The sequence below is a fragment of the Antechinus flavipes genome, chromosome 1 (assembly GCF_016432865.1).
Source record: "Antechinus flavipes isolate AdamAnt ecotype Samford, QLD, Australia chromosome 1, AdamAnt_v2, whole genome shotgun sequence".
Taxonomy (NCBI): domain Eukaryota; kingdom Metazoa; phylum Chordata; class Mammalia; order Dasyuromorphia; family Dasyuridae; genus Antechinus; species Antechinus flavipes.
This window is the reverse complement of record NC_067398.1, coordinates 713495001-713520708: the sequence shown is the minus strand read 5'-3', so window position 1 is coordinate 713520708 and position 25708 is coordinate 713495001. Positions and strand designations below refer to the sequence as shown.

Here is a 25708-nt window from a genome sequence, read left to right as displayed (position 1 = left end):
TGGAGAGATAGACAGAGGGACAGACTGATAAGAGGTACCGGCAAGAGATAGAGACCGTGTGGGGGAGGGAGGGAGCTGAAATGGACAAATACGGGGAGGGAAAGACTTGGAAATAGAGGCGGAAGATGCGGGAGAGGAGGGACAGAAGTGCGGGGGGAGGGGAGGGGAGACAGAACCAGAAAAGGAGCCAGCGGGCATGGCTAGGGCTGGGGAGGGGGAGTGGGGAGAGGGGATGGGAGGGACTGAGAAACGGGAGAAGGGGAGACGCGGACCGTGGGGGAGCCCGAGTTACCTGGACGAAGGGCCCCAGGGCAGCGTCGGTCCGGCCTCCCGGACTGGCCTGAATGTAAACAAGGGGAATTGCGTTTATGGGAAGCCGCCCTGGAAGATGACTGGGGGGCGCAGGGTTCGAGGCCCACAGCCGGCCCTGGGCCCACTGACGGGAACTTGCCCGTTCCCAGCGCTCTAAGATGTTGGGAAAAGTCTTCCTGCTAAATTGTCCCCAAAGCCCCTCCCGGCTCGGCCCCTTGTGTTTCTGAAGGCCTTTGAGAGCCTGAAGAAGTGCCCGGATTTACTTCCTCATTAAAAGGGCCGAGGCCCTGTTGTGAGCAGGGAATTGTGTGTGAGAAGCCTTGTCAGCAGTAAGTCAAGGCTCACTTTCTCCCGGCCGCTGGGGGTGTCGGGCGCCGAGGCTGCCCACAAGGAGCTTCTCCCAGCTTGTCCCCTTGGAAGTCAGCACAAAACACGGACAGAGGAGAGGCCAGTTGGGTGGGGGAGGGGAGGGAGCCAGCTCCCGAGCCCTTGGCAGGAAGGAGAGCGGAGACGGACCCTCGCTCAGAGCCCAGAAGTGGGAAATGAGATCCTGACTAAGGAAGGCTGCCCGGAGGCTCAGTGGGTCATGGAATAGTCAGGGCTGGAATCGGGAAGGACTGAAGAAACGGGAGGTACTTACTCACTGTGTGGCCCTGGGCAAGTCCCTTCCCCCCTCCATGCCTCAGTTTTCCCTTCTGTCAGATGGGGATAATAGCAACCACCACTGTCTACAATTGTTTTAACAGTTACTATCAGCAAAGTCCTTCATGAATGTTAAAGCATACAGAAATGGTGGCTCCTGGGACTTCTTTCATTAGAATTCGTTGCTGCCCTTGCTCTTCTGTCCCGAGGAAGGCGCCGTTAGGGTTCGGGTTTGCTCGGCTAGTTTCTTTTTTGTCCGGATTGGGACGCCAGACTTTGCCAGCCGGGCCCTTCTCATCAGGAATTGTTCAGGTTTCGGGGCCCAGACTCACATTTGCTGTTGTTTTTTTTGAAGCCGAGATGTCCCGGGAGACGGGAGGCGACTCGCAGCAGTCGCAAAGCGCCTCCCAGTCCCAGTCCCAGAACGCCTCCAGCTCCTCCTCTGCGGCCTCCCACAGTCAGTCCTCCCACTCCAGCTCGGGGACCATCAGCTCGCTGGACACGGTTCCCACTCAGGACCTGCCTTCCATTCCCGAGGACCCGGAACCCGAAGAGCCCGAGCCCCAGCCCTGGGGCCGGCTGTGGGCCCTGGAGGACGGGTTCTCTAACCTTGGTAAGAGCCGAGCGCTCCCGACGGGGCCAGACCCTGCCTTGTTCAGTAAAGAGACTTTTTTGGTTCCTTTTTCAAAGCGTCTGCTTCAGAGCTCCGCGCCGGGCTCCTGCTGTGGCCCCGGGGGGGGGTATCCCCGACGGCTCCTGGAGGGGCCCTGGAAGGGAGCACTTGGCAGGAAGGTCCTGGGGAGGCTGGGGCCACTGCCCAGGGCCTGACCCGCGTGTGGAGGCGGAACTTGGTCTTCTGGCCGTGGGGAGCCAGCGAAAGTTTTTAACCAGAGGGCCGTGAGTTGAGAACCAGATTGCATAGGACTGGGCCAGAAAGCTGGGAGAGACGGGCTGGCGACCGGTCCTCCCGACGGGGGCCTCCTGGGGTGAGTGTGGAAGGAGACCACCCCGAGCCTGCAGCCTGGAGATCTCAGACCTTCCCCTGCTGTTTGCTGCGGTTTCCCCAACTGTAAAATGGGGATCATCATCCCCTTCCAGGACATATGGGATCACCTGTGCCAGCAGGTGCAGAGTAAAGCCTTTCTTCCTTTTGGGGGTGGGACTGGATGGGGCAGGTAAGTGATGGTTTCTCCTCCGGACAGGGAGAACTTAAAGGGGCAGTCGGGCCTTCAGGTGGCAGGTGCCTCCAGAGAGTCAGTGATTTCGTCAGGACGTTGGGCTCCCCGGGGCTCCGAGCCTCAGACGGAGGAGGGCATCCGGGCCGGGGCGGCCTGAGGTTCGGCCCCCGCCAATCTCCTCCTCCCCCCTTTGCCTGGCTCTGGAGCTCTGACGGAGAAGGGCATCGGCCCCAGCTGGCCCAGGCGGCCTGAGCTTCGCCCCCCCAACTCCTCTCCCTTTGCGCCTCTCAAGAATAGCCGCTCTCCCCCCAGACCGACGTCTCGAAGGGGTACTCGGGGCTTTTCCCACAGCTCGCTGGGAGCCGGGCAGGAGCCGAGGTTTAGAAAAGGGAGAGGAGAAGCTTGGACCGGCACAGAGGCCTTCGGGGCTGCCCCCGCTCAGCCGGGATTCGGGCATTTGGACCGGAGGCCGAGCTACTAGGAACAGGTATGGGGGGAGGGGCAGAGAAGGGGGAGACAGAAGGTGGGGGAGGGGCAGAGGCTGGAAGACTGAGCCCAGGGGGAGACACAGCCACACTTAGGAGGTGGAAGGTTTGGGGGAGGGGATCCAGCAGGGCTCGGGCCTCAGAAAAGGGGGTCCTTGAGGTGGTGTTGGGGATGGAGTGCTGGCCCTGGGTTCAAATCCAGCCTCGACTTTGGGCAATCGCTTCATAAGCTCCATCTGCCTCAGTTTCCTCATCTATAAAGTGGGAATAACAACACTTCCTCCCTGAGTGGTTGGTGAGGATCATAGGAGATAATCAGTGTAGAGAACTTAGCTCAGTGCCTGGCACATAGTAGGTGCTATGCGAGCACTAGTTAACATGAAGATCCAGACTTGGACATGTGCCAGTTGGATGACCCTGGGCGGGCTGCTTAATCCTGTCTGCCTCAGTTTCCCCATCTGTAAAATGGGTATAATTTCAGCCCTCCCTCCTAGGGCTGTTGTGGGGATCAGGGGAGGTAGTTGCGAAGCCCTCAGCACAGTGGCTGCTGACCAGTAGGCACCACATGGATGTCAGTGATGATGATGAGATTGATGTACCCGTTACTTAGGTATGTGATGATAGAACTGATGGTGGTGGTTGGGGGGAGGCCTGGAGAGGCCACGGGCAGCTTTCCCAAGCTCTCAGAGCTCCCAAAGCCTGGCGCTGGGACTTGAATTCAGCCCCTTCAGACTGCAGGTTTGCGGGGAGATCCCCGCCCTGGACAGTGGAACTTTCTAGAGTAAAAAATGGGCATTTGGGGCAAGTAATAAGTCTGAACAGCGCCGCGGCATAGTGAGGGCAGATGGCGTGAGCTTGTCTTCCCCCTCTGGGTGGAGCGTGCTCTGCAGCCGAGCCTGGCTCGTTTGTAAATGGAGGGAGGGACTTGGCTGGGTGGGGGGCCTGTGGCCTGCCCTCCCCGCCTCCCCTTGGTACTGGCTCTGAGGCCCCTGGGGAGGCCCGTGGCCTCCCCACCTCCCCTTGGTACTGGCTCTGAGGCCCCTGGGGAGGCCCGTGGCCCGCCCTTGCCTCCCCTTGGTTCTGGCTCTGAGGCCCCTGGGGAGGCCTGTGGCCTCCCCGCCTCCCCTTGGTTTGGGGCCTCCCATGGCCCAGGTTGGTGTCTGTGGATGTGCCGGCCCCGTGGCTGGCAGGCAGGAAGGCCCCTCGGGCTCAGGTCCTGGTGCGAGCGGGCCAGCCTTGACTGCCAGTGTGTCGGGAAACACTGCCCTGCCCCAGGGAGCTTCGGCCAGTCTGGGAGCCCTTCTCGAGGCCTCCTCGGAGCCAGGCCGGTGCTGAGAGCCCGGGATACATAAAACCCAGGCCCCGCTCCCACCGAAGGAGGAAACAACTTGTCAGTGAGTGGGAGCCCCAGAGAGGAAGGAAGGGCCCCAGAAAAGGCAGCAGCCGCCGGGGAGGCGGGGGCGCGAGTGTGTCCTGACCTGTTGGACGCGGCAGGCGGGACGTTTAGGGAAGCACGAGGGGCCCCCGGGGCGCTGTGGGCCTGGCCCTGGTGCCGGTGAGTTGGGTTGTGGGAGGCAGGAAAGGCCTCAGGAAGAGGAGGAGGAGCGGGGGAAGGGCACTTTCTGTGTGTGCCCTGGCACAGAGGCTCGAGATGGCAGGCGGCGTCGGGGGAAGTGCCACAGGTGTGGGAAGTGACGGGAGGTGCGCTTGGCCTGGGAAGGCCGACTGGGCCTAGGGTCCATCCTAGCAGGATGGAAAACGTCCTACAAAGGACCCTCTGATCCGGAAAGCTTTGGGGTGCCCCAGGCCGCTTCGGGGGGTGTCAGGGCTTGAGAGTGTGGAGCAGTGGCCCCCCCCGAACCCCTACCTGAAGCGCTCCAGTTTGTCCAGACTGAGTGGCCCACGCTAAGCCCAGGCAAGCACAAGGGAGCCGGTCTGAGCCTCGGGACGGGGTGGCCCTTTCTGCTGGACTCCAAGTGGGAGAACGCCCCGGAGTGGCGTGTCCTTGTCGGAGAAGGGGCCATGCTCTGGGCAGAGCAGAACCAAATTAGCCAGAAGGGGATGGGGGATGTGCAAAGTTAGAGAAGCCCCCCGATGTTCCTGGGGACCGTTTGGGGCTCGTGTTGTTCTGGTCCCGCAGTCGGACACTCGGTAACTCGGCTCTAGCACGGGCACGTCATCTTGGGGCTCTTTGAGAACGAAGGGCAACAACCAAAATGCCCGACACAAAATACAAAGGAAACCAATTGTGCTGAAAAGAAATCCCCTTTCCCTAAGCCCAGAGCGCCCGCTGGCCCCTCATTGGGTCCTTTGGGGCTGGTTGGGGTAACTCGTCTCTTCAGCATCAGCCAGAACCAGCTTCCCCGGCGGGCTGTTAAACTTGCCTTTAATATTGCTCTCCCCCGTTGGGAAGACAGGGAGGGAGGGACCAAACGGCGTTTCCTCTGTTGCAGATTGTGTGGACAATGACTACTGGTTCGGCAGGGACAGACGGTGCGAGTACAGCTTCGACAAGCCCGGGCTCAAAAAGAGCGACAAGTACCGCACCTACAGCAAGAAGCACTTCCGCATTTTCCGGGTAGGTTCCTGGGCCCGCCCGCGGTCCGGCCCCCGCGCCGCCCCCCGCCTCCCTTAACGGCCTTTTCCCTTTCAGGAGAAGGGGCCCAAGAACTCCTACATTGCCTACATCGAGGATCACAGCGGGAACGGGACCTTTGTGAACCGGGAGCTGGTGGGGAAGGAGAGGCGCCTGCCGCTGAGCAACAACTGCGAGATCGCCCTCTCGGTGCCCACCAACAGAGGTAGGCCTGGGCCCCCTGCAGCGGGAGTCTCGGGGGCCGCACCAGGGGCCAGCCCGCCCGAATCGCTCCGGACCCTGCCGTTCTGGGGCCCAGTCTCAGGGCAGCTCCCCTGAAGCAGGGAGTCCTCACTATGGGGATAACAAGCCCAGAGGCGCCGTCCCAAGTCCTGGGGACACAGAGAAAGGCAGAGAGCCTCTGTCCCCAGGGAGCGGACGTCCGGGATAGAAGGGAAGAGGCGGTTAATGGTGGGAAGGCAGCCGGCCCGGAAAGCTGCCTGTAGAAGGGAGCCTGAAGGGTCTTTTGGGCCTGGGATGGCCCAGACAATGCCCAGGGCTCAGAGCCCGGGAGGGGAGTCAGGAGAGCCTTCCAGGCCAACCCTAGGGAGCTTGTTGGGTAGGGAGGGCGTCATGGTCAGGTCTGAGCTGTGGGAAGAGCATTTGGACTTCAGGGAGGATGGATGCAGTGGGCAGCTCCCCCATCCCCCAGCAGCGAGTGTAGCAGCCAGGGCTAGAGGGGATGAGACTGGGGAGAGATGCTGCTGGAACCCCACGTCCAGATAGGGGAGATTGGGGGGGAAAGACAGAGAGGGATCCAGGAGCACTGTGGGGGTTCAGCCGGAGGGATGGGGAGGCTAATTGGGAAGGCCAAGTGGAGAAGGCTTAAGGGGAAGAGGATGAGGCAGTCCTGGACATGATGAGTTTTAAGGTGTCCACGTTAAGTTGGAGATGTTCCATAGGCCTTTGGAAACATGAGATTGGAGGTGGGCCAGGAAGGTCAGGGCTGAATAACAGAACTGGAATAATCCGCCTTCGAGGGGCAGTGGTTTATTTCACGAATCTCGTGATTGCAGAAACAAAGTCCAAGGCTTCAGTCAGCATGAGGACCCCCAAGCTTGGCTTCTCCACGGTTACTATCTGGTCAAAGGGAATTAGAAAACAGAATGTAAGGGTTGAGCCATCTTATTCCTTATTGGTGGGAAGAGTATTGGGAGATGCCAAGGTGAGGTCTGAGCCCTGAGAAGTCTTGGGCTTTCCCTTAATCAGGTGACTTAGAAAAAACCAGAACTTAACTTTGGAAGTTGGTACATAAAAGTCAGCTGAAATTAGTAAGACTCCAGTATAACCATTGCCCAGGCTAGTGCATCTGTTTTCAAAATGGTCATTGAAATCTTTGCTGTTTTATAAGCTATATTTTTGTGAAAAAAAGTTCTCTGGTGCCTTTTTTTGTTATTTTATGTTTCGTTTTTGTAAAAAAAAAAAAAGTTCTCTGATGCCTTTTTTTTTGGTGTTTTATGTTTGATTTTTGTGAAAAAAAGTTCTTTGATGCCTTTTTTGGGGGTTTTATAAGTTTGATTTTTTTGTGGAAAAAACTTCTTTAATGTCTTTTTCTTTTTTTTCCTTTTTACCACCACAGTCAGCTCCTTGCCCTCAATGATTTAACCTTTCCCTTTAATTAAAAAATAATAAAGAAGCAGCAGCAGAAAGTCTAGTTCCAAGAGTTTTATTTGACAGTGTTCTGCCCCTGGAGCCTCCTACCTTTCCTGTGATGAGAAGAGTGGAGAGTTTCTGTCATGAAACTCATGCCTGGGAGGGTTGTAGATTTCTGTGACTCCCAATTCAATTTCCATGGCACAGTGAAAGTAAATGGAATTGTTGAATAGTCTTTTTTTCAGTGGAAACGTTCGGTGCAAAACATTTCCATAAAAGTCATGGTGAAAAAGAAATATTCCCAACCCCCCCCCCAAAAAAAAAAAAAAAAAAAAAAGAAAGAGAAAAGAAAAAGAAGAAACCCAAACCCTCAAGGAAAAAAAAAAAAAAAAGATGTTTCTTTCTGTATCCAGAAACAATCAGTTCTTCCTCTGGGTATATTTTTATTTTAAGTCCTTCAGAATAGTCTTGGATTATTATATTGCGGAGAATAGCAAAGTCATTCACCGTTGATCTTCCCACAACACTGTTACTACGATGTACCTTGACAGTACATTTCACTTTGCTTGAGCTCATGGAGAACTTTCCAGTTTTTTTGATATCATCCTACTCATCTTTTCTGAGAGAACAATAATATTCCAGCGTAATCACATATCACAATTTATTTGGCCATTCCTCAAGTGATGGGCATCCCCTCAATTTCCAATCTTTTGCCATGAGAAAAGAGCTGCTATAGATAGTTTTGTATCTATAGGTTCTTTCTTTCTTTCTTAATCTGTTTTAGGATTTAGTAGGGTGTGTGTGTGTTTATGTATGTAACACGGCCCTTTGGGCCGTATATATCTTTTGATCATTTATCAATTGGGGAATGATTTTAATTTTTTTTTGGGGGTGGGATAAATTTGACTCAGTTCCCTTATACATTTGAGAAATAAGGTCTTCATCAGTAAAACTTGCTTTAAGATTCATAATTACTGTGACTAACTCTATTTATCCTCTATTCTAATCTCTCTGTCTCTCCTCATATACCCTGCCTCTTCTCAAAAGTCTTTTACTTCTGACCACCCATTCCCCCAATGTGCTCTCTCTTCTGTCATCCTCCCCACTTCTTATATCCCCTTCCCCTCCTACTCTCCTACATGGTAAGATAGATATTTCCTCATTGAGCCAATGGTTCACTCCCTCCTTCCTCCCCTTCTTTCCTTCCATTGTAAATGCTTTTTCTTGCCTCTTTTATGGCAGATAATTTACATCATTGACACCATTCACTTCTCCCTTTCTCTTCTTCCTTCTCTTACCCCTTGATTTTATTTTTTTCAGATATAATCCCTTCATATTGAACTCACATCTGTGCCCTCTGTCTCTATATATACTCCTTTTAACTGCCAAAGTAATGGAAAGAGTCTTATAATTTACAACTATCATCTTTCCATGTAGTTAAGTCCCTTATGATTTCCCTTTCCTGATTACCTCCTTATGCTTCTCCAGGGCCCTGTATTTAAGAATCAGATTTTCTCTTTAGCTCTGATCTTTTAATCACGATTGCTTGAAAGTCCTCTATTTCATTGAATAGCCACCTTTTCTTCTGAAGAATTATATTCAACTTAGCTGAGTGGGTGATTCTTAGTTATAATCCTAACTCCCTTGTTCTCCAGAATATTCATTTTCCAAGCCCTACAGTCCCTTAATGTGGAAGTTGCTAAATCTTGTCTTATCCTGACTGTGGCTCCACTATACTTAAATTGTTCCTTTCTGAATGTTTGCCATATTTTCTCCTTGATGTGGGAGTTCTAGAATTTGGCTGTAATATTCCTGGGAGCTTTCATCTTGGGGTCGCTTCCAGAATCAGGTAGATTCTTTCCATTTCTGTTTTACCCACTGGGTCTAGAATATCAGTACAGATTTCCTTGAAAATTTCGTGAAAGATGATGGCCAGGTTCTTTTTTCGATGATGGCTTTGGTAGACCAGTAATTTTTAAATGATCTCTCCTGCATTTATTTTCTAGGTTAGTTGTTTTTCCAATGAGATACTTCATATTGCTTCTTGTTTTTTCATTCTTTTGACTTTGTTTTATTGTATCTCGATTTCTCATAATATGAATAGCTTCTATTTGCTCTGTTTTAATTTTTAAGGAATTATTTTCTTCAGTGAGTTTTTCTACCTCCTTTCCCCTTTGGCCAATTTTGCTTTTTCAGGCATTCTTCTCCTCATTAGGATTTTGTATTTCTCTTTGCATCACTCTCGTTTCTCTTCTCACCTCTCTTACTTGATTTTCAGTATCCTTTTTAAGCTCTTCCATGACCTGAGACCAATTCTCATTTTTCTTGGAGGTTTTGGATGTAGGAGTTTTGACTTTGTTATCATCTTCGAAGTGTGTATTTTGATCTTCTTTGTCATTGTAGTAACTTTCTTGGTCAGAATCTCTTTCTGTTTGCTCATTTTCCGGCCGATTAGTTGGCTTTTAACTCTTTGTTAAAGTAGGGTTCTGTTTCCAAGGCAGAGGGTGCCCTGTCCTAAGCTTCAGGGCTTTTGTGCCGCTGTTTTCAGAAATGCTTCTAGGGACCTGTTCTGTGAGCCAGATCTGAGTCTGGGCCAAGAGGCCCCTGCAGTCTCCCCCGATCCGCTACTCTGGACCCCCTTCTCCAGGCATGAGCTTTCCTGAAGCCACCGGTGTCACATGACAACAGTCATGGTAGCTGTTGCCATGGTCACGGTTGCCATTATAGTTGCTGTTGCCGCCGCTGCTGCTGATTTGGCGGCTCCCAAAACCTGATCCTAGTGTGCTAGGGCTCTCCTGATACCCCAGTGCTCCAGACCTTTCCCGCCAAGTCATCCTTGGCACCTGCGGGCCAAGAGGTCTGGAGATTGAATCAGTGCCCCAGATTCAGAGGCCCCATTGCCGGCTCCTGGCTTCCCGGGGCCCAGGCTGTGCGGCCTGTTAACCAGTTGTGCTCCAGACCCATCGGTGTACCAGGCCCACCTGCTGATCCAGGCTGCCTTTGGCTAGAAAGTTGTCTTGCTCTAAAATTCGTTATTTAAGAGTATTTGGAGAGATTTGGGGGAGAGCTCAAGGAGTCCCCGCCTTTAATCCACCTTCTTGGCTCAACCCTTTGCCCTCATTCTCCAGCCGCCCAGAGTGTAAGCATTCCCTTCCCTGTGCCTTAGAGAGTTTGAGCATTGTCTTCGGCATGACCTTTCTCAATGCCCCAGGTGATGAGTCCCTGCTGTCCCTCCCCAACTACTGTGCATTCATCTACTTTGTAAACTTTTGAGTTTTGAGCTTTTAAAACCCATTTTGATAGCCATTTTGAGTTTGCTCTATCAAGCTGAATGTGAACTGTTTGGATTGAAACCGAATGGTGTGAATGAAAGGGATTTGTTTGGAAAGTATGATTTCTCCAGGATTCTTAGTTTCAACCTAATCAATTTTTTAATTCTACTCTGGTGCTAATTTTCATCACTTTCCTAATAGTAAGCCTCACAGTCCAACCTTCTGTAATTGAAGAATTTAGTCCACGTTCATGCTCTGCTTAGTGGTGGAAAAATTATATTGGCTTCGCAAAACACAAGTGGATTCCCATTTTTGCCCAAGTATTTTATTGCATGTACTTTCTTTACTTTAAATATTTATTCCTTTAGGAAATATTTAAGTTAAGTCTTTCTTTACAGGCTGTGTTAACATTTCATCTTTTGGATTGTTGAAATTTTGAATTTAAAACAAAATTAATGTGACTAATTTCTGTCCTTTTTCTTCCTAGTTTTTGTGTTTTTTGATCTGACAGTAGACGATCAATCTATTTATCCTAGTGAATTAAGAGAAAAATACATCATGTCAAAAACACTTGGAAGGTAAATACTTTTTCTTATTTAAGGAATTCCACATTGCATTGTTCTTTTACTTTATTATAAATTTAAGTTTGAGAGGTCGTCCCTCTTGGTTTTCTAATGGAATTGAAACGCTGAACTTTGTAAATGAGAAGTTTACAGACTAATTTGTGAGGCCGTATCTCCTGCTCAGAATCTCTTTGCCTGGGAATGGTTATGTCTAAGTGAAATGATTTATAATTTGGAATTTTTTTTTTCAGTAAGCGGTTTACTTTTAAAAGGAGCCATTAGGAAAATGGCTAGCGTTGGAGTATCGCATTTCTGAGTTGGAAGGGGCCTCTAGGGCCATCTTGTCTCATTTCTCATCCGCACTTTATAAAAAGAGCCTTTTCTACTATATTCTTGAAAAAAGGGTCACATCCATTCTAGACTTAAAGGCCCAAAAGGAGGGTAATCCTTCACCTCTGGGTACCCTCATTCTACTGTTCTAATTTTTAAGAAGTTTTTGTTGATCTCCAGCTGAGATCTTTTAGTCTTTTCTGTCCTCTAGGGTCAAATCAAAGTAGTCTCATCCATCCTTTGAAGTGATCTAACATATCCATTAGAGGCTTTTTTTCTGATCACAGATCTGATCTCTTATGATCTCAACTCAGTCCTATGAATATCTTGGTTACTCCCCCCTGAATATTTTCCAGTAAGATATGGTGTCTAGAAATGATCCCAGTACTCCAGATCACTCTGAACAGTGCCAGCCCAGATTGGATGTGACTTCTTTTTCAAGTATATAGTACAAAAGGCTCTTTATATAAATAAGGTGGGGATGGAAGATGAGACAAGATGGTCCTAGAGGCCCCTTCCAATTTAGAAATGTGATACTTCAACTCCAGCCATTTTCCTAATGGCTCCTCTTAAAAGTAAATAACATATTGAAAAAACCCCTCAAATTATAAATAAAACACTTCACTTAGATATAAACATGGAACCCTTATCTCCTTATATTTCTGAATCCCTGTCTCTTCTATCATAGCCTATGGTGACATTAATGTTAACTCAGGTTTAATCCCCAGTCTTTTTTTCCCCTGACTACTCAAAGTGCTTTATGCTTTTGAGATCGAGATTGAGATTTTTTTTGAACCCCACATTTATCCCAGTTCAATCCCATTTTCCTTAAATTCAACCCAATGTTACAACCTAGCCCCTTGGGATCCTGTGCTAGTTGTCTCTTCTGCTTGGTGCCATCTGTGCCTTTTCTCCTGATAAATATGTTACGTGTCATGACCCCTGCTTGGGAACTCCCTTAAGGATCTGCCAAGCTGCTTGACTTTGAATCATCGATGACTAATTCTTTGGACTAGTTTTTATATATATATATATATATTTTTTTTTCCCCCCGGTTACATATAAAACAATATTTTTTATATTTGTTTTTAAAATTTTGACTTTCTGATTTTCCCTTTTACTCTCCTAACTTTCCACGGAGAAAGGCCCATGTGAAGTTGTACAAAGCATTTCCATAAAAGTCATGTTGCAAAAGAAAACCGATCTCCCTCACTGCCCTTCCTCCACTCAAAAAACCCTTAAGGAAAAAAATAGAAGTAAAATAAAATGTGCTTCAGTCTGCATTCAGACAGACGGTTCTTTCTGTAGGTCCGGATGGCATTTTTCATTTAGTCCTTCAGAGTCGTCCTGGATCACTATATTGCCGAGTACGGCAAAATCATTTGCAGCTGATCATCGCACAACTTTGCTGTTGCTATGTACACGGCACATTTCACTTTACTTGAGCTCTTGAAAGACTTTCTCCAGGGATATCCTGCTCATTGTTTCTCACAGAACAGTCATATTCCTTCTTAATTACGTACCACAAGCTGGGGTGTAGGGTGTATTCAGGGAAGACTCGTACCTCAGGGGGTGAGAGCCTTTTCAGGGCTGCTTTCCATCTTTGGTGTCCCCCTGATCCGCCTAACTCTCACCTGGGCCTCCAAGAAGGTGGGTGGCCACACAGTGACCATACCCCGGTAAACCGTTTCAGCAGATGGGCTAAACCAATTTGAGGGTAACCAAGGGGCCTCAAACCCTATGGTGAGTTACGGGGTGTCTACCTACTCCAGGCTTGTAAAGACTTCCCCTGGTGGAATGGGCGGAGGAGAACAATTGGCTCCAATGGCCTTGAAGGCAGGTGAAGTGGGGGCAGTTAGGTGGGGCAGTTGATAGAACTAGCCCTGAAGTCAGGAGGGCCTGACTTCAAATCTGGCTTCAGACACTTAACACTTCCTGGCTGTGTGACCCTGGGCAAGTCACTTAACCCCAATTGCCTCAGCAAAAAAAAAAAAAAAGAAGAAGAAGAAGGCAGGTGAAGCAGATGTTGTGGAGCCCTTAAAGTTTGGGGACATGGAAGATGCCAAGGGCACCCACTGCATCTGAGTCATCCCCAGTAATCTGGACTCCATCCTGCCCCTCCCTGCACAGGGAGAGAGGCTGACAGCATCACATAACTTTACCTCATTTAAATCCATTTTACTCATGAATCAGAAGACATTGCCCATGCCATGAAATCCAAGCCTTGTGGCGATGGCTGAGGGATGAAGCAGCTGTAGTCACAACCCTGCACACTTGAGGCCCAGGCCATAGGGTTGTCTTCTCACTGGCAGCAACAGTAGGATTTGGCAGTCCCCTAGACACCTGAGCAGCCTTTTTTTTTTTTTTTTTAATTAAATTACATTTATTTTTATTTTTATAAATTTATTTATTTATAATTTCCCCCCAGTTCCATTCAAAACAAATTTTTACATTAATTTTCGAGATTTTTGAGTTCTAGATTCTCTCCATTATCCCTACCCATAATTAAGAAACCATATGTGAAGTTATTTAAAACATTTCTATAAAAGTCAAGTTGTGAAAGAAAACATAAATCTTCCACCCTAATGAAAATAGAAACCCTTGAGAAAAGTTGTTAAAAATAAAGAGAGAGAGAGAGTAATTGAGAACGCTTCGATTTATGTTCAGACTCGATCACTTCTTTCTCTGTGTATGGGCAGGATTTTTTAACATAAGTCCCTCAGAGTAGGTGTAGGTGATTGTACTCCTGAGAATAACAAAGTCATTTACAGCTGGTTATCCCAGATCATTGCTATTACTTTGTGTACAGTATATTTCACTTTGTTTATGGAGGACTTTCTAGGATTTTTATTTTTCTGGGAGCATCCTCTGAGCAACCTTTAGGATTACACTGTGTGAGGAAGGGTTAGAAAAGGTGTCCTAAATTTTTCTGCTTACCCAATCTTTACCTGATGGCTGCAGCGGGCAGGGATCCCACCCTGCAGCAAGACATTTTAAAAAATGTATAAAAACTTGTGAAAAGTTGCTTCTGTATTGGTATATGGAACATGCACATACTTATGGACAACACAAAATCCAGTAGGCCTGAAAGAACAGATCTTGTTGCAAGAGAACTTGGCAGATGTCACCTTCAGATGGTGGCCCTGAGTGAAACAAGGCTGGCGGATGAGGGCCAGCTTACTGAAGGAGGAGCAGGATACTTGGTTTTCAGCAGGGGGGGGGGGGGGGGGGAGGGGAGGGACAGTGAAGGAGAGCTATGGGAAACTGGGGTAGGTTTTGCAATGAAAACTATAGTCAATGTACTCACGTCTTCCAAAAGGAGTGAACAGCAAGTTCTTGGTAGTGCGATGGCCTCGGTCATCAGTGACTGTGCTCCCACCATGATGAGCCCTGATGAGGTCAAAGAAAAATTGTATGAAGACCTGGAGACCCTCCTCATCAGTGTGCCAAGACAAGCTTACAGTTCTGGGCGACTTTAATGCTAGAGTAGGCTCGACTACCAGACATGGCAGGGAGTCCTTGGGAGGAATGGCGTTGGAAACAGCAAAGCAGTGGCCATTCACTATTGAAGACTTGTGCATCTCATGGCCTCATCACCAACACTGTATTCTGTTTATGTAAATGCAACAAAACATCGTGGATGCACTCTTGCAGCCAACTTTGGCATTTAATTAACTGTGATTGTAAGGTGACACCCATCAGGATGCGAGTGACCAAGGCAGTGTGTTGTGCAGAGTGCTGCGCTGATCATAGACTTAGTCTCTCCAAGCTGAATATTTGCATTCGACAAATGTGGCTGCCCCAAGGCAAAAAGATTTCTAGAATTAATGGCAACAGATTAGAGTGTTTTTCTGAGAGACAGAATAGTTTGTTGCCAACTTGGAGGGAAAGTTGGCAATAGTGGAGCAGAAAAGGAGTGGGCAGCATTCAAAAATTTGGCGTGCAGCACTGCATTTGCTCATCTGGATCGGAGCACTCGCAAACATCAAAACTAGTTTGATGAAAATAAAAATTTAGCAGAAACTGCTAAATGAAAAACAAGAACTCCGCAAGGTATACCAACAGGATAGTCCACCCATCTCTATGAAAGTAACATTTAATTCCATCAAAAGTAAATTACAATCAAAACTTAAAGAGATACAGGATTCTTGGCTCAGTAAGAAGGTAGATGGAATTCAGTTTTATGATGATAGTGACAACCCAAAGCATTTTTAAGTAGTACTGAAGACTGTTTATCGGCCAGAGACCTATGGTGCATCTCAGCTACTCAGTGCTGTATTGATTAGTGATAATCATAGGGGTCTGGAGAGATGGAGTGAACACTTCCATAGTGCTCTCAACAGACCGTCATCAATCAATGCTGAAGTTGTTAGTCTTTTACCTCCAATTGAAATCAGTCCTCCCTAGCTGAAGTTCCAAGTGAAGAAGAGCTTTTCAATGCCATTAAGCTACTTTCATGTGGCAAAGCACCTGATGCTGATTGTATTCCAGTTGAGATTTACAAGGTGGGGGTCCATCGATCGAACAAAAGCTGACTGAAATTTTCCAGATTATATGGCAAGAGGATGTTTTGCCCCAGGAGTTCGAGGATACTTCCATTGACCATCTTTATAAAGGTCAAAGGAATAGATTGTTCTGTGACAATCCTGTATCTCTCTCTCAGTCATTGCTGGCAAGATTTTTGCCAGAGATCTCTTTAATGAGCTGATCCTATAACTGAAAAAAATGTCATCTACCTGAGCCAGTGTGGTTTTTGAAGGAGGTGAAGAACAGTCAGTGATATTTATTGCCTAACAACTTCAGGAGAAAAGCTACTAGCAGAACAGGGTTCTGTATACAACATTTGTCGATCTGACCAACGCCTTTGTTATTGTTAGTCGTGAGGGCTTATGGAAAATTATGTGAAAATTCTGCTGCCCAGAGAAGTTGATCAGTATCATACAATTTCATGATGGCGTGTCAGATTCTGGACAATGGACGATGCTCTCGAGCTTTCCCAGTTACCGATGGAGTGAAACAAGGCTGTGTGCTTGCTCCCCTGCTTCTTAGCGTGATGTTTTCAGCCACATTGTCAAACACCTTCATTGGAGAGAAACATGGAATCAAAGTTGTCTTCTGCACTGATGATAAATTCTTCAACTTGAAAGGGCTTCAAGCCAAAACTAGAGGGCATGTTGGTGCATGACTTTTTGTTTGCAGATGATCGTGCAATTAATGAAGCCTCTGAAGCTGAAAGGCAACAAACTAGAGATTGATTCGCTGCTGCTTGTGCTAATTTTGGCCTAACGATACCAAGAAAACCCAGATCCAAAGTTTTGGATGCTGTGGATAAGTTCACTTACCTTGGCAGTACACTTTCCAGAGATATTCACATTGATAATGAGGTTAACACATGCATTGCTGGCGCTAGCTCGGTATTTGGGAGACTCTAAAGGAAAATATGCTAGAGGAGAGGTCTTAGCTTGTAAGTCTACTGTGCTGAACTCATGGTTGTGGGAAACCTGGACAGTCTGCCGGCCTTATGTCAGGAAATTGAATCGCTTCCATTTGAATTGTTTTAGGGAGATTCTAAAGAAATTGAATCGCTTCCATTTGAATTGTTTTAGGGAGATTCTAAAGGACTCATGGCAGGAGAAGATAGCACTGAGGTCTTTTCTTAAACTGAACTGCCAGCATAAACTCTGCTGCAGAGAGCATGACATCGTTGGACGATCATATTATTCGAATGACAAATGCGTGATTGCCAAAAAGACTTTTATGAACTCACACAGAGCAGGATCTCCTAAGGTGGTCAGAAAAAGCAATATAAGGACACACTCAGCAGTTCTCTTAAGAACTTTAGAATCAATTGTGTGACATGGGAGACACATGGTGCAAAATCATCCATCATGGCGTGCCCTCCTCAGAGAAGGGGCTGTACTCTCTTAGCAAAGCAGAATTCAATTAGCCCAGAAGAAACCTGAGATGTGCAAAGTTAGAGACCCCACCCCAAATGTTCAAAGGGACTACTTGTGTTTGAGCATTCTAAGCTCTGATACGCTGTCAGACACACTATAACTCTAACATAGTGATGTCATTTTGGTCCTTTTCAAGAACAACCAGCCACAAACTATTCAGTCATTCTCCAGTTGTTGACCTTCCCCCAATCTCCAGTTCCCTGCCCTAAGAAAAGATCTGCTATAAACATTTTTATACACATAGATTGCCTTTGGCATTAGCTTTGTAACCAATTCCACAACCGCCTCGTTGTCTAGCCCATATCTGTCTATCTTGTTGGCAAGAATAGTAAGAACGACTTGAGATGTTTTGCTAAAATTAAAATCTAAGGAAATTATACCGATGACTCTACCTCAATCTGTCAGTTTAGTTATCTTGTTAAAAAAGGAAATACGATTAGTTTGGCGTGATCTGTTCTGTGCTGATTCTTTGCATTCACTGCTGCCTTTTCTATTTGTTCACTAGCCAACCCTTTAATATGTTACAGAATTTTGCCAGAGATCCAAGCTTATAAATTGCCACTTTTATGATCTTCCTTTTTTTCTTTTTTAAAGCCATGAAGACCTTTGTCTTTCAGTCTCTTCTTTCCATCTATTTCTTTTTTACTTAAGTGATTTTTGATAGATAGGTTCCCTTTTTGGAAAAGTACAATTTATTAAGCATATTTACATTCAAATAGATTTTTTTTTAATGTTCCTCTTGAATATAAATTGTGTTTAATGCAGAATTGTGTTGAGAGCTCAAATAAGGCTTCTGCTTCACCCATCATTGTAGAGATGAAGAATCCTGGTATAAATCAAAGGCCATGTTTCTTTTTACTTTTTGGGAGAGGAGTTAGGGCTGGGGGAAAAACAGCCAGAGATGGCTGTCATGGGTTGACATGGATGTCCCTCTGGCTTTTTTCTCTCCCATATTTACCACATTCTAGGACTACTAATATGTTGACTGTGCAAGTCTAGTATGGAAGAAAGCTACTAAAAATTCAGTGATGCTTTTAAATGAACAGCATTTACATTTACTTGAGAAACTGTAGTATCTACATACAGGAGACTCTTTTCAGTCTCCTGCAAGTATGGTTTGCTTATATTGAATCACTGAATGTTTTTCTAGAGTTAAGTAAAGATAGGAATGAAATGCTTGATATTTATTGCATTTTTGGCCCATTTACAGTCAAATCCACAGCCAAGGCCATGGCCTATAAGTTGGGCTCAATCTGTCTTCATAATCCTTTCCCGTCCTAAATATATGATCCTGTAATTAAAAAGAATTCAACTTTTTAATGGTATTCTTTTAGCAGATTTTTTTTTTTTGGTCCAGTCAGAACTTTAGGGGAATAAATTAGCCCAGCTGATTTCTGGGGTTCACAAAGTGACTTGTTAAGCATTGAGATTTGCCATAAGCTTTTCTTGTTTAAAAAAAATTGCAGTCACTAATTGTGAAAATCTGTTTAGGGAGATTTTCATTTGGCACTTCAAGTTTTTGTTTTTTCAATAAGGCAGGAGATGAAGAAGGATCTTCTGAGATAGAAGTGTTAACCAAGAGATGAGCGGAAGGTGTTGATGGAGGGCCCGGTCAGCAGAAGCAGATTGTTGGGCAGTACCTCCGGGAGGCAACGACCGTTAGGGTCAGAGGAGGTGAGAGCAGCAGCCCTTTTTAAAAAGGGAGAGAAAAAAGCCAGAGGTCCCAGTCAACCCCTGACAGCCGGCTTTGGCTGTTCTCCCCCAGCCCCCACGGCTGCCCCAGAAGGTGAGAAGGAACGTGGACTGATTTATGCCAGGCTCCTCATCTCTAGGATAATGGGCTCCAAGAAGTGAAGCTTGGAGATCCCAGAGCATAGTGGCTCCTACCCTTAGAGGAGATGGTGAGGCTGAGTGACTGTCTTTACTCTTCCTTAGCTTCTGGATGAATGGGAACGGGCACACCTCGGCTGCCTCCATGAGCCCGACCACTACTGGGGTATCATTTCAGCTTGCATAAGTTGCTTCGCCTTCATAAAGGGGCTGGGACCTTGGGGCCACCTTCTATGGGAAGTCTTCCCCAGCCCCCCTGAATTCCGGTGCTCTTCCTGTTATTTATTCCCTGGTTTCCTGTATATGCCTTGTTTGCATATATTTGCAAGTTGGTTCTTTTTCCTGTTAGATTGTAAGATCCTTGAGGACAGGCTCTGTCATCCGCTTCGTTGTAAGTTCCTTGGTTAGTACGGTGTACTCTGGCCCACAGGAGGACTTAATAAATGCTTATTGACTGAGAAAACCTGCCTCTTTCCCTGCTTCCAGTGGAGTCAACCCCGCTTTGCACGGTTGCCTGTCTCTGCCGGAGCGCACATTGTGTCCTGTGGCCGGATCGGGGGCTCGGTGTCTCTCTTTGTCGCTGATTTGGAAGCAGTCCTCCCCTGTGAGTGCTCTGTTCCCTCAGACTGTGTGTTCCTCCATGCAGTCCAGATGAGGAGCCGCCCCCGGAGGCCCTTCCCGTAGGGATGCTGCGATCCCAAATCTCTTCGGCACAGAAAGGGAGCTCTCTTTCTTCCTGGGAGAGTTTGCTTGGCAGAAGCCTCTTGGCTTTCCTCCGTCTCAGGAGGACAGACTCACTGGGTTTTCTCCTACTTCTGAAGAAGGCGCCAATCCCCTCTCCATTAAGCCGTCTTTGGAGCAAGTAGACAAGCAGGCGTCTGCGCCCTCCCCAGCCGTGATCTCAGAGGCAGTCGGAGAACCTTGGCTGGCCGATCCCACGGAGGGCTCCCGCTGGCCCGAAGAGCGCTGCTTTTGCCAAGAATTCCCTCTGGGGATCCTATCTGGGAACGCTTCACATGGAATCAGACACCTGTAGGTCTCTGAAAGCATTACTTATGCTTGACGGCATCATTCATTTGGTCAGTAGAGATTTCAGTCAAGTTCTACAACACAATAACAGGAAATCCAATCGTTGAAGTTCTTGTGATTTTTCATACAAAAAGTCTAAAAAGCCCCTGACTTTGGGGGCGGCCTCCTGGAGGACTTGGGCGCTTTGCACCCTGTGAAACGAGGTGTTTGGGCTACAGGCTCTCCAAGGTACCGTACAATTCTGTCATTCTGCAAGAGTCACAAATGTGAATGCCCGTGTTTGCTCTTGGGGAGAATGGAGACCGGTAGTAGTCCAGGCTGGCAGGCGGGGATTATCCCATTTGTGACTTTGTATCTTCTCAGTGTCTGGCACACAGGCTCTGAATAAGTAGAATCAAGTAGAGCCACGAGTGTGTGCTGCAGTCTTGCAGTCAACTTTTCTTTTTTCTTTAATTGGGATTAAGTGACTTGCCCAGGGTCACGCAGCCAGTACGTCTCATGTGTCTGAGACTGGATTTGAATTAGATCCTCCTGACTCCAGGGCTGGGGCCAGTTAGCTGCCCCTGCAGCCAACATTTCCATCTCTCGGATGGAGAGGGCTGGCTTTGCCGTCAGGAGGTCCAGAGTGCAGGTATTCTTCTCGGTCATGACTGTGTGACTAAGTAAATCTCAATGTTCAAGGGAGCTCTTTAGAAAACTTTTAAGTTATAAATTGTCCATCGCCAACCATGTTTTTATAGTTGCATTATCCCCTGTAAATAATGTTACAGCACTTGGCCTATATAATAGATGTTTAATAAATGCTTGTGGATTCATTGAGGGTAAGTAATAAAAATATCCCCGGAGATTGGGGGTGGGGGAGGGAGAAACTTAGCTTATTGTAGTTTTTAAGAATTTTTTTTCCTTTTTTTTTTTCCTGAGGCAATTTGAGTTAAGTGACTTGCCCAGAGTTACAGCCAGGAAGTGTTAAGTGTCTGAGGCCAGATTTGAGCTCAGGTCCTCCCAACTTCAGAGCTGGTGCTCTCTCCACTGCGCCACCTAACTGCCCAGAGTTTTAAGACTTTTTAAGCTTTGGCGTGATGTCTCCATAATTAGTTGCACTTAGTTCAGGAGCAGATCGAAGCTGCCAAGAAGGCTTCCTGTTCCTGGATCCTTTTGGATCTCCCGCACTTTGTTTGGATGAGGTTCCTCTCCTGGGTGGCTTGTGGGCTGGTCTCCCCCTGGAGCGCATATATGGCGTGGTGAATGGGGTGAGAAGAGTCGTGGTTGGCTCAGGTGGATTTTAAAGTAACCATAAAAACGGCCTTTTCCCGTTTCCCTCAGTGGTGCCTGTGGAGAAGTGAAGCTGGCCTTCGAACGGAAAACGTGCAAGAAAGTCGCCGTGAAGATCATCAGCAAGAGGAAATTTTCCATCTGTGCCACGAGGGAGGCGGTGAGTGGTTGCAAGGCTCTCAGACCGGGAGCAGCTGGGGCTGCTGGGGTTTCTGGGGACCATCTTTGTGTTCACTCACCGCTAATTGAGTAGTTTTCCAAAGCCATGAGGCTGAGAAGAGGCCCCTCGGATGCCTAAAGGGGTCCGGGACATGGAAGTGGGGAAACAGCCCTTGCTGGGCCTTGTTTGTACTGAGCAGAGCCAGGAGGGTGCACAGCAGCTGCCTAGACAGCTTTTGTCCAGAATCCCGCAGCTCTAGTGTCTGAGGCTGGACTGGAACTCAGGACTCTTGAACCTGAGGACGGCCTGGGCCGTTTAATAACTGTGTGACCCAGAGCGGGTCACGCTCCTTAAGGAAATAGGCTGGAGCCTTTTGGGAAGTAAAAACTTTGTAAAGTGAAACACCGAATGTCACGTAGGATTTTCAGAAGAACTCTGGGTTCTCTTCTCCAAAGAGCTAAATTTTTATTTCATCAGTGTGAGATGGTGACGGGCAGGGGAATGGGAGAGATTTTGGCCCTGCAGAGAGTTCCCAGTGTGGAAGCTATTCGTCAGTGCGGCAAGATGGCCACTAAATGACTGTCCCATGGTCCCAGAGCTTCTTACTCCAAAGCTGGGCATCTGTTTGGGCTGTCAAAGACAGCTGTGTAAATTACTTTTGGTAATCCTCCTAATTTTAACAAAATTTACAAAACTGTAATGGTAAAATACATAGTAAATCTCTAGCATTTATTTATTCCTATTGATGATATATTTACCATATGTGTGTGTGTGTGTGTATGTGTGTGTGTATATGTATATGTGTATGTATGTGTATATGCACACACACACACACACACACACACACATATAATGTGTATATGAGCCAACAGAGGAGAGTAACAGTTGTTTTATTTTGCTCAGCTATTTCTGGGTATTGTCCCTTAGAGCTCAGATTTTTTTCTCACACAATACCATTCTCCTGTTTGAAAGCATTTCCTTTTTGTATTCAGGCATTTTTAAAAAAATAATTTTTCCTTCACAGGTTTCTGTTTTGTTTTTGAAGGATGGAAAAATCATTATTGCTTTAAGGAAGAATTTAATTACATTTTAATTCTCTTCTGCTACATATGTTCAACTTTCTTTTTTAGTCTTTTGTTATATTCCATCACTAATGGAAGATGATTTTTACAGTTAGGAAAAAAGAAGACATTTGAAATCAAACCTGAAATTTGTAAGAAATCAACATTTTACACAGATTCATAATTCTAGGTTCTCAGCTTTAATGGAGCTTAGAACTTGGATTTGCAGAAATCAACATTTTACACTTTATAATTCTAGATTCTCAACTTTAGTGGAGCTTAGAACTTGGATTTATAGAAATCAACATTTTACACAGATTTATAATTCTAGATTCTCAGCTTTAATGGAGCTTAGAACTTGGTTTTGCAGAAATCAACATTTTACACAGATTTATAATTCTAGTCTCTCAGCTTTAATGGAAGTTAGAACTTGGATTTGCAGAAATCAACATTTTACATAGATTTATAATTCTAGCTTCTCAGCTTTAATGGAGGTTAGAACTTGGATTTATAGAAATCAATATTTTACACTTTATAATTCTAGATTCTCAGCTTTAATGGAAGTTAGAACTTGGATTTGCAGAAATCAACATTTTACACAGATTCATAATTCTAGATTCTCAGCTTTAATGGAGGTTAGAACTTGGATTTGCAGAAATCAACATTTTACATAGATTTATAATTCTAGCTTCTCAGCTTTAATGGAGGTTAGAGCTTAGACCGGTTGCCTTTTTTTTCTCATGGTTTGCCCTGACATGCTTCTGTGGCACCTGTCATCCTTATTTGAAGAAATGTTTCGTTCTTTTAGAATGAGAACTTTTAAGACCCATTGTTTGAAAACTTCACTTTCCTTTTCCCAGGATCCAGCTTTCAATGTTGAAACAGAAATTGAGATTTTAAAGAAATTAAATCATGTAAGTATAACTTTTAAGTCTTATTTTCTTATTCTTAACCTTAAAAACTTTCCTTACAAAACTGTTGCGTTTTTTGGTCTTATCACCTATTAAATAATAAAAGTAATGACTGCCTTAACAGATCAGTCTTTTAACATGGTTTATATGTCTTTACATGACTGGCCAGAAATGTTCGCCCATCAGAGTGGACAGTGTCCGTGTACACGTGCATGCTCAAACCTTTCCGTGCAGCTGAGGACCAGAGCCCTTTCTGCACCGGGATGCTCAGGGAAGGACTTGGAAGTTGTTAATTTAATACACGTGGCAAACCTTTCTGATGGTATTAGGTGAACAGCTAGCATCTGTGTGCATCGTGGGCCTATTTGCTTTTGGTGTTGTGGCTCTTTGTCTCAATAGAGTGTTTTACTTCAGCTGAAAAATAATTGGGTTAAGTTGTCTGTGGTCCTGTTGCCATTCTCCATTGTACCAGGCCTTTTAGTCACCTGTTCTTTCCCTTATCCTGCTCTGCTCAGACGTAAGCATGATGTCGACCCCGCAGCCCCCCACGCCAGGCGAGGCCCTTCTTTCTGCCTTGGACCTAGATCCAAGGAATTCCTGGAGTCCAGACTTCCCTCGTGGGCCTCTGTCCGCCTGGACACAATCTTCTTGTGACTTTTTTCTGTCTCCCAGATTCCTTGTTTGTTTGTTACGTGGATGCTCTCGCTAAGTAGTTAAACTCTTTACTTTTCCGGGATGGGGTTGAATAACTTGCCTCTACATTCAGCACAAATCTGGAGAAATTCGGCTCACCTCCAAGCTTTGCCCAGGCCTCTGTCAGGGTCCCATTTGTAGAGAGGATTGGAGGAGGCCTCTTTGAAAGTTTTGACCTGGGAACAAACTGAACCTGGATTAAATGTGTTTTGAGGCTTAGTAAAATCAGGAAGGGCCGCTCTTTGTGAGCTCAGATCCAGCCTCAGATCCCTCGCTGTGTGACCCCGGGTCAGGCACTTCACCTGGGCTGCCTCGGTTTCCTCATCTGTAAAATGAGCTGGGGAAGGAAAGCTGCGAGCTGCTCCTGTGGCTCTGCCGAGAAAACCCCGAATTTGTCCTTTGTGCTGCTTTTGTTATTGTGGGCGCCTGGTGTTCTTCACACTAATGGTTCTTCCTTACACCTACGAGCCGTTTCCTAAATCACTGGGCGTGCCTTGCTTTCTGAGGTAACGCTACCTGCCGCCAGGGGGCCCCTGGAATCTCGGGGTTCAGAAGGGCCCAGCAGCTTTACTTGCATTGTTCCGTACTATTTTTGAGAACATAAAATAGTGTCAGGAGCATAGGGCCTTGAATGGTGGCTTCTGTAAGAAGCACTGAAGTTTTGTGAGATGCTCACCCACATCTTCTCACTGGATTCTTACCCCAGCCTGGCGAGGAGGTGCTGGCATTGTCCCCATTGTACAGAAGAAGAAACTGAGGCAGGAAAGTGAGCACACCTGTGCGGCGCAGGTCTGAGGCTGGATTTGAGTTTGGGCCTCCTTCCCCCAAGCGCAGTACTCTGATTTTAGTTGGATTCAGTGGCTTGCTGGGGGTCACCCAGTTGGTGAGTGTGAGGCATCCGAGGCTTTGATCCCGGGGCCTCTCGCTCCCGGCCAGCACTCTGCCCCCAAGCACAGCACTCTGGTTTTGGTTGAGTTCAGTGGCTTGCCAGGGATTTCTCAGCTGGTGAGTGTGAGGCGTCTGAGGCCGGCTTTGGGGGTCACCCAGCTGGTGAGTGTGAGGCGTCTGAGGCTGGCTTTGGGGGTCACCCAGTTGGTGAGTATGAGGCGTCCGAGGCTTTGATCCCGGGGCCTCTGGCTCCCGGCTGGCGCTCTGCCCCAAGTGCAGCACTCTGATCGGCCTCACGCCCAGCTTGCTGCCGGTGCCAGCTCCCAGTCCTTTAAGCTGCAGGTTTTCACATCCTTGTCTTGACTCTGTCCTATGGGCTATCCTACCCCGTCCCCAGGCTCAGGCCTCCTTGTCATGGCTCCTCGGACCCCCGGTGTCCTTCAGGGCCCAGCTCCAGCCGCTCTGCCTTCTCCGGATCCCCTCCCTCTCCCCTTGGCTCCCAGCGTCCTTCCTCTCCCAGCTGCCTGTGCTCTGGGCGCTCAGCTATTACTCGGGCCTTCCGGGGCACCTGGATGTCATGCAGGAGGTGCTTAATAAGCGCTCATGCATTCATGCTGCCCGTCCCAGCCTGTCCTCCACAGCCACTCGGCCTCCTGTGGTTTCTGGCCTTGTTGGAATGATGCACTGATCTGTGGGTCTGGCTGGAGCGCCTCGGTTCTGTTTTTTGCCAGTTTTCTCTCTTCCCTCAGTATATTCAGGGCGTGTAGGATGTGGCCATGGGTGGGGAAAAGCTGCTCTCTCCGTCAGTCTCTTTTACAGATCCTCTGCCTTGTATCCCAGCCTGGAGACCCGGCCCCCCCCAGGGAGTCCTAGGGGGGCCTTCTGGGCTCCTGGAGC

General features: G+C 47.3%; 1 protein-coding gene across 4 annotated transcripts in view; it reads left to right on the top strand.

Moving 5' to 3' along the window:
• The window catches only part of CHEK2 (checkpoint kinase 2), a 42978-nt gene that overhangs the window by 767 nt on the left and 16503 nt on the right, over positions 1 to 25708 (top strand). For 3 of the 4 annotated variants that reach the window (XM_051973042.1, XM_051973041.1, XM_051973044.1), the window contains exons 2-7: positions 1310 to 1567; positions 5071 to 5195; positions 5271 to 5418; positions 10605 to 10695; positions 21150 to 21258; positions 23180 to 23233. In XM_051973042.1, the coding sequence (XP_051829002.1) occupies positions 1315 to 1567; positions 5071 to 5195; positions 5271 to 5418; positions 10605 to 10695; positions 21150 to 21258; positions 23180 to 23233 (780 nt within the window). In that variant the 5' untranslated portion in view covers positions 1310 to 1314. Of the gene's footprint in view, positions 1 to 781; positions 1568 to 5070; positions 5196 to 5270; positions 5419 to 10604; positions 10696 to 21149; positions 21259 to 23179; positions 23234 to 25708 lie in introns of those variants that run through there. The other variant, XM_051973040.1, reaches the window with a different exon arrangement.